The 8,442-nt window shown below is 43.0% G+C and overlaps 1 protein-coding gene across 1 annotated transcript in view; it reads right to left on the bottom strand.

Moving 5' to 3' along the window:
- Window positions 1-605: 605 nt before the first annotated feature.
- Window positions 606-8,442, bottom strand: part of LOC108941472 (LHFPL tetraspan subfamily member 6 protein-like) — a 32,827-nt gene continuing 24,990 nt past the window's right edge. The window contains exons 3-4 of the mRNA XM_029255698.1: window positions 3,546-3,644; window positions 606-1,769 (exon numbers count right to left, since the gene is read on the bottom strand). Coding sequence (XP_029111531.1) covers window positions 1,651-1,769; window positions 3,546-3,644 — 218 coding nt within the window. The 3' untranslated portion in view covers window positions 606-1,650. The remainder of the gene's footprint in view (window positions 1,770-3,545; window positions 3,645-8,442) is intronic.

Genomic DNA, 8,442 nt, shown 5'->3' with positions numbered 1-8,442 from the left:
CAGGGTTGCGGTGGTCCGGAGCCTATCTGAGAAGCACAGGGCACAAGTCAGTGTTCACCCTGGAAAGGATTCCTGTCCAAAGCAGGACAATCTCTGTGTCTTGCACACTGACACACAGATACTGTATATACAAGAGCAACCTAGAGTCACCAATTACTGTAAATTGAAAGAAGTCTTTGGATAGTAGGAAACACCAGAGCACCTGGAGGAAAGTCACAAAAAAGAGGGAAAATATGCAGCCCCCCCCCAGACACACACACACCGAGCCATATTTTAACCCAGAGCCCAGCAGCTGTTACCAGTGCAACTTTGTGCCATCATGCCATCATATCAAGAATATTGATAATTATAATATGGTGATAGAATTTTTCACAAGTTAAGGTTCTCCAGTATTTAAAAATTTAATTTTTTACATACCATCATTATTTACTTGAGTAACTACATGCACACAATAAGCTGAATGAATTTATTTGCAAACAAATCAATTTAAAATTAAAATAACTTCTGAATACAAAAATTGTGGTAATATTACACAATATACAATACATGAACTCTTACCTTAAACTCAGACATATTTAAACTGAGATGTAAAAGAATGTGTCTTAGAATAATGGGTTTTACAATACTGTAATCAAAACCGATCACTGTTTCAAATACTGAGGACAGTGAATAGGGATGAAAAGAGCATGTTTAAAAAAAATCATACAGAAGTAATATGAAATCCTAAAGAGGTAAACAAGAAAATGTCAAGTACACACTGGGGCAATTCTTCATGTCTGAGATCCAGATCTTGTAAAACGCCCATGGAAACCTGTTCTGTGCAGAGCTCTGCCAAGAACACCTCGCTCTGTCTGAATCAGGGGAATTCAATTTCTCGGGTACAGTATATGCATCCAGTTTCAGCAACCGCTTATCCTGAGCAGGGTTGCAGTGATTTGGAGCATGTGCCGGAATTGCTGGGCGCAAAGCTGAGGGGAGTATAGCCTGGACAGGACGCCAGTCCATCACAGGGTAGCTGCACACACACAGTCACTCATCCATTCACATATTACAAGCTATTGAGAGTCACCAATACCCCTGGCTGGCATATCTGTGGGAGGAAACCGGAGCACCTGGACGAGACCCACACAGACATGGGGAGAACATGCAAATTTCACGCTGACTGAGCGGGGACCGGACCCACGTTGTCTCGCACCACCAAAGCGCTGTGAGACAGCAGCACAGCAATCAATATATATGTGTATGTTGAGGAGCAGACTATGGCTCTACTGATAAGAACCAGCAGAGAAGTTCTGAGAAATCATAGAGTGCAGTCAAAGCTGCATTTTTATGTACCTGGCTTTAATATTAACAATCTATACCATTATATCTACACAAAGATACAGATGCAATGCTATACTGTTGTACATATAAATATATAAACAAATGTGTTTATACATCATATAAAAACAGTCCCTGCAATGACATTATGACCAAGAGCTTGAGCTCGTGAGAGAAAGATTGGTCAGACGTCTGTGATGACTCTTTCAAAACTGTCCACATTGAAGAATGCTGGGAAATCTGGAGACTCTTCACGGTCATAAACTCCACGGCCCTCAGTTGGTGGCTCAACCTTCCCTTTTTCTTCCTACTTGCTTGTTCTGAATCGACCTAGTAGGGGTAGTGCTTCTGCTTTTTCCCGGAGTAACAAGCCAGCCAGGTGCACACCAGCAACGCGGTTACGGCGCCCGCCCCGGTGCAGTAGAAGGCCCAGCCAATCTCACAGGAGCCTGTGCAGACAGACAGACAGACAGATAGAGCAATTAATTATGGCGGAGGGCACCTATTTACCCCTGGTCAGTTTACTGGTGAAGGGACGTTAACAACAGTAGAAGGAGATAGGTATCTGTGTGTCACAACAGGCTGCACATTTGGTAACTACCTTGTGTACTTCAACTTGAAATATTAGTAAGATTTAGGTCTTTGTTCTTTTGTTCAAAGTTTGACCACCACATTTTAACCATTAAGAATTACCTTATTGCAGAAAAATTACTTGTGGAAGTAGGTTTTTCTCAACATCCAAATTTAAAAAAAAACAAAAAAAAAAAAAATCACCAACTACAGTGATATAACTCAATATATTCTGATACCCAATTCGCACCAGTCACTAATATGTTTCTTAATCCATAACATATTTATACTGTACCTTGATACATTTAGATGAATAACTCTTAATGAAGAAAAAAAAAAAACCTTTTTTCCCCACTGTGAGTTATATTAGGACTCTTATAAAAGCTCCTCCCTAAAACATTCCTGGCAGTTAATTTGAATTTATTCACATTTGAATCATTTTATTTGGAAAAACCGTAGCTGCAGCAGCTAGAAGATTTAGAATAATCTTTTTGCACAATCGACTTGCGTTTACTTAGCGCCTATCTAGGATTCACCATCTCTGACTCTGAAATCCATTATGTCGTTCCATGGCGGGCACATTAGTCACCCAGGGGTACTTTGTCAGGCGGGTCGGGCTTCCTGCTGGCCAATTTCTTTGAAACGTCATCTGTTCGTGTATCCCAATGAGAAATTACTACAGGTTGCTGGCCTGGGACCCAAGCAGACCTACTGGGAACTGCTTCTCATTTTCGGACAGTGAACGAGAAGGAAATAAACCACAGGGGACAGCGGAGAGAGGGGGGATACAAAGTCTGGGCTTGTCCCTTAATGTAAGACTTTTTGGAAGCTAGAGGAGCCGCTCTGCTTTTTTCACCCCAACAAGAGTCGGATGCTGTCGTTTCATATTCCCTTTCTTACACATTTCATTTCATCCTCTATTTCTGATGTATATTAAAAGGAATGCAGATGAAAGAGGAAATTAGTTCATTTCCATTTTTCTGCCTGCAGAGGAACAAAATTTAGACGAAAAGTAACCCCCTATTTCATCACTCGATTCCCCACCACTTCGTTCCTAAAGCAGTTTTTCCAGCATGATGTAACAGTAAATAATGCTACTGCTGAAAATGTGTATTTACACGTAACACATTTAAATACACATTATCAACTTTGTACAGCAAGGGTAATGAGTTTAAAGTAGTTAATCAGGCCTGTGCTTTTTTCTTTTACTGTACAGCATAATTACAAGATACTGAATGTGTAGATGAGATCAAAGGTGACTACAGAAGTTAGAGGGGATTATTTATTAGCCAGCCCACATTTCAGAAGTCACTTGGAAGGGGGAATTACTTCAGTGGTGTCACTAGAGGAGAAGTGTTGATAGGATGAGACCTGCTGTTATACTCTTGTGTGAGATATTTATTTCCTCTGCTAAAAACTTGATTACGAGTTGAAAGCACAAGCTCCTTTTTGTCAAAAGCATTGCTAAATAAATAATGATGTCCAGGTAAGGATATTATGATACACAGAAGGACATACTATAAAGAGCCAAAGTGGCACTAGCATTCGAAACTGGCAAGAAAACATCCAAGTGAGTCATACAAGCTCATATGAGATCTTTGTAATGAGTGTTAGCCTTGCGCAGATGTGCATGCACAAGTGTGTCTGAACTTTACCCAGCTCAAACTGGTCAGAGCTGTTGTTGCAGGTCTGCCGCACCTCCTCGCTGTCCCAGCCCAGAGGGTAGAGGGCGCATCCAGAACCAATCAGCAAGCCTGGGTACGACAAAGAGAGCCGGAGAGCAGGTCACTCACGGCACTGATGTCCGTCGCAGTGGTCAGTGAAGTTCAAAAATGTGCATCTCATGTGACAAAACAAAGACCACCACATTCTATTTGCAACATACGCTTTAAACTCCCACATTTTATTCAAAGTCAACCCTGCAGTTTGGAACAAATGAGCTTTGTGTCAAGCTCAGTGTGTTTGTCTCAATAGAGATGAGCGACGTTCCAATAACACTGTCTTGCTGCTCTTCCTCTTCCTTTTCCCAAAAGTGTCAGCACTTTTGATCATTAGTGAAAAGCAGCAACAGAGGTTTTACATATTATGCAATTTATTTAAATATAAAACTCTATATACACATTCAGCTGATACTTCTGTCCAAAGCGACTTAGCAAGAATGGGAGAGAATTACATAAATTGCATGATCTTGAAGAGAAGGACATCAGTGGAGCAGGTAGAGCCTTAATGAGGCTAAATAGCAGTGCCCAAACGACACAAAATCCATCCATAGGACATCTACAGTAGCTCTTCAGACAATGTTCAGATCACACTGTATCTTTGCTATGATTCAGTGGTGCTGCTTTAACTAATTTTAATCAGAACACATGTATTCACATAGAGCTGACACTCGAACTCATACCTTTCCCTCTTTTTAAAGGTGGAAGCTTTGCACTGAATGCAATTTGGACACAAGGTAACGAGGTCAATGAAAGACTCAAGAGGAGCTTTCGGGTTTACAACATCTGATTGTTGGTGCTCAGTCACAGAACTAAAGCTGCTTCAAGTGCAGGATGTTGTTCCAGTAATTCATTCACGCAGAATATTAACTAAAATCAGAAATTCCCTTTTAAGTCTTGAGCAATGCTGTGAGATAAAGAGCCGTGTAATTGGCTTTAATTTCCGCTGAGGGTTAGAGGGATGTGGGGGTTGGACTCTCTAGCTATGCCCCCACCGCATGTCTCACCCAATCACACAAGCTTGCATGTATAAACTTTGGGAGGAGACATGCTGTCAATCACAATAGAATCTCAAAGTGTACAAGCACATTTAGTACATCACTTCATTTACCTGATGCTTTTATCCAAAGTAATTTAGAATGTTATGCGTCACACCCGTTTGTATAATTTTTACTGTATCAATTCAGAGTTTGTACCTTGCTACTACAATAGGATGTGGGATCTGAACCTGGGTCTTTGAAGTACGTGGCTCATTTCATTACAATACCTGCTGTACATCCCAAGTCAATGCTGCGAGAACGTTTACTGTACGTAGGCACAGGCAGCAAAGCAAGAAGCACTCACTGCCATACCGTATACCATGCATCTACTGTGCAGATTCATTCCCTTTTTTGTTCCCAAGTGGCTAATTTTGTCAAATCCTATTTGTCACACTCCACTTGAGCAGTTGAAAGAATGAGATGGGAGGAGAGGATTCTTGATAATCTGGAAGCAGGAAATTGCAGCTCATCACATGACGTCTATGTGTGGGTCATCAGGTTGTAGGTGGAAGCGATAGTGGGGGGTGGTTTGTGGAATGGTTTGCCATCTCGTCTTTCGAGCTTCTGTTTCATATTCTTTGTGGAGACACATCTTTGACTTACAGCATGGAGCCAGTAAGACCTCATCTCTCACATTTTTTTTCTGCAACATCCCAGCGTTCACGTGTCCTCGAATTTGCTTGTCGAGTGCAGTTGTCTGCCGAAGCGCTAAGGAGCTTATCAATGCAAACATAGCATGAAAGTGAGCAGATGTATTTTAGTGGGGCTCTGACAACCATAATGAAGCACTTTGGTTGCCAGAAGCACTGTCGTGAGAGTTCTTAATCTGTTCCCTCCTCGGTGCTGCTGGGGTACGAATACACGGCGCAATTTCTAAGGTCTACGTTAAGGCCGTGTCCACAGAGTGGAAAGCCCTTGATCCATATAATTAGAGGCGCTATTCTGGAATGTTCTCTTTTTCCCCGAACCAGCAATAGTTTCCAAAAAGTTATTCTTCAATTTATAAATCCTGCTGACCTTTGGTTTGCATCCATTTCTGCGAATCACAAACATTGTTGCTATTTTCTCCTTGCTGCTTCACTGCAGTCAACTTTGCGATCGTAATCAAGGTGGCTGAGCTGGAGGTTCTGCACTAAGACAAGTAATAAATCAAATGCGGTGGGGGCAAAGGAGCAGGGGGGTGGGGTTTTAAAAAAAAAAAAAACCTCCAAAAGTTGATATCATCACCCTAGGCGCGCGCGCGCGCACGCACGCACGCACACACACACACACACACACACACACACACACAGGCTGTGCTTTACTGAGGTTAAATGAGAACGGGAGTCAAAATGCAAATCTGTGCGTTGAGTGTGAACCGGGCTGCTACTCCTGACAGCGACACAATCGCTGTGTTTTCCACGGTAAGCACAAATAACAGCTTGTGTCGGCCTCACGCCTGACTGGACGGACAGCCAGCCAGCCTTTAAAAATGTCATCCACACACAGTTGCAGGGAGGATGCATGGGATACTACTGGCAGACATGTCAGGATGCTGGATGTTTATAGATATATGTTATTTCATATGTTTCTACAGTTTATATTTTATCTATGGCCTTAATCTTGTAAAATTAAAAAGGAAAACTATGCAGCCTGTGCGGCTGATAGTTGCCATGGAAACCAGCAGGGACAATCACAACCGTGCACACCCTGCACAAGGCTGAACAGAGTGACTGAGCTAATAAGTTAATCCTCATTTTTAGTTTTTCTGGCTGGTCTCTTGTATTTTTTTTTGCCAAAATTGGAATCTGTTAGGCCCTGACCCTTAGAGTTGGGCTTTAAGATGGAACTCCTTCAAATGTCTCCATCTTCACTAAAAGACAGAACTGCCTTTTGTCCAGGCACCTCCATCCCCACCCCCTCCCCCACATTTCCCTTGCCTTTGTTAGCAGGGACCCTGAAAATTCTGGTCCATTTTTTATGCCCATTACAAAGAGACTCAAGCTTATTTCTTCAGAAAGGGAAGGAGGAGACAGGCAGCGGGACAAGGAAGTTGTCAAACAAGCCTATAGAGCCCCGGTGATGAACAAGAGAGACACGTGAATGGACAGTGTGGGAAAAGCCCTCCTCCCTTTGATGGACGGAGAGTACGGAGAAAAGCTAAGAGTGGTGAAACGCAGCCAAACCAGGACAAGGTGAAGATGCTGCAGTAAACACCGGAGACAAGTAACAGCCCCTAATACACATTTCTACAGAAGTGATGTGAAAGAGGAACAAAGGGAATGGGAAAACTGTAAATGTGCTTAGAAGATTGATGGACATATGTTCCCTGTGCCCACACAGAATGCCAGGCTTATACTGCCCCTGCTCCTTTTGTAGGGAAGGAATTTTAGTGTTTAGGCCAAGTAGGGAGTGTGCAACTTCTTACGTTCTTAATCTCCCCGCTAAGTATGTCTGTGTGTGTGTGTGTGTGTGTGTGTGTAAATGAGAGCCAGAGAAGTAGTTTTCAAAAAAAAAAAAAAAAAAAAACCTGCATTGAGAGATTGCTAAGCCAGTGAGGTTCTGAGTTCTCGGTGCTTTGGGAACAAACAAGTAACTTTACGATCAATTTCAATTGATCAGCTAAATGGATGGATGGACGGACAACCTTAGCTGAACACCTCGGAATCAGCTCATCCCAGACATAACGTTGCAAGTCCTCACAGTGTGTTTCATTAATACTACTTGTTGGATGACTGTTTTTGCACATGACCTTATTTTAAGCCTTTTGAGGCAACCTTGCTGCGAACTGAATTTACAAGCTACCGTCCAGAACCTGCACATCATTACACCTAATTACATCTAATTAAAATTCTGTCCCAACGTTACTCCATCCCAATAACCCCGGGAAGCTTCATCAAGGGGAAAAACTCTTTGGGTCTTAGGTGTTCCCAGATCATTTGCATTAAAACTGAGACTTTTACCAGTTGAATGAGTCTTTGGAAGGTTAAACATCTTCCGATCTCCAGAGTAGCAAGTGAAACCAACCTACTTACCTCATGTTTCACAGTGGTAGACTGCTCAAATTTTTATAGCTCCATCCGGACACAGGCAGAATCAGACCTGGGAGTCCCTCCTGGCGTGACCGTGAGCTACATGTGGCCCGGCTTATATAACACTTTATTTTCATTTATTTTTTAACAGGATCCACACAAAAGTCCCTGCGGAGGCTTACTGCGGCGCTCAGCCCATTGGCCACAAGCGGCTGAGTTAATCCTGCGGGCGCGTACTGGGGATTACGACAATCCCAGAGAGGGAAGATGTGGAGAGGAACCGGGAGGCGGGGTGGTTGCTGGAGTACTGTTTAAGCCTCAACTTTTAGATCGGGGCTTGCCAAGGAGGGACTGAGCTGTATAAATAACAGTACCAGGCCAAACACTAACAAAACTGGCAGCTCTTGGACAGTAGTGATTATATAAATACATAAAATATACACACATATAAACAAAGTATATGCAATCTGTGTTATGCAAACACCATATGGACAGGAAAACAAGTTCCCATATCGTACAAATCTCATCCTAATCTCTCACACAGAGTCTGAAACCGCTTGTCCTAACGGGGGTTGCAACGAGCCGGAGCCTAACCTGGCAACACACAGGGCGTGGGGCTGGAGGGGGAGGGGAGGGGACACAACCAGGACAGGATGCCCAAGCGGGACTCGAACCCCAGACCCACCAGAGAGCAGGACCCAGTCAAACCCGCTGCACCACTACGCCCCCCCTCCATCCCAATCCAGTCTACGAATTCATTCATATAGCAAGACATCTTTGAAA

This window comes from Scleropages formosus, chromosome 10, assembly GCF_900964775.1.
Source record: "Scleropages formosus chromosome 10, fSclFor1.1, whole genome shotgun sequence".
Taxonomy (NCBI): Eukaryota; Metazoa; Chordata; class Actinopteri; order Osteoglossiformes; family Osteoglossidae; genus Scleropages; species Scleropages formosus.
The sequence above is the reverse complement of the archived record's forward strand: the minus strand, read 5'-3'. Positions and strand labels throughout refer to the sequence as shown.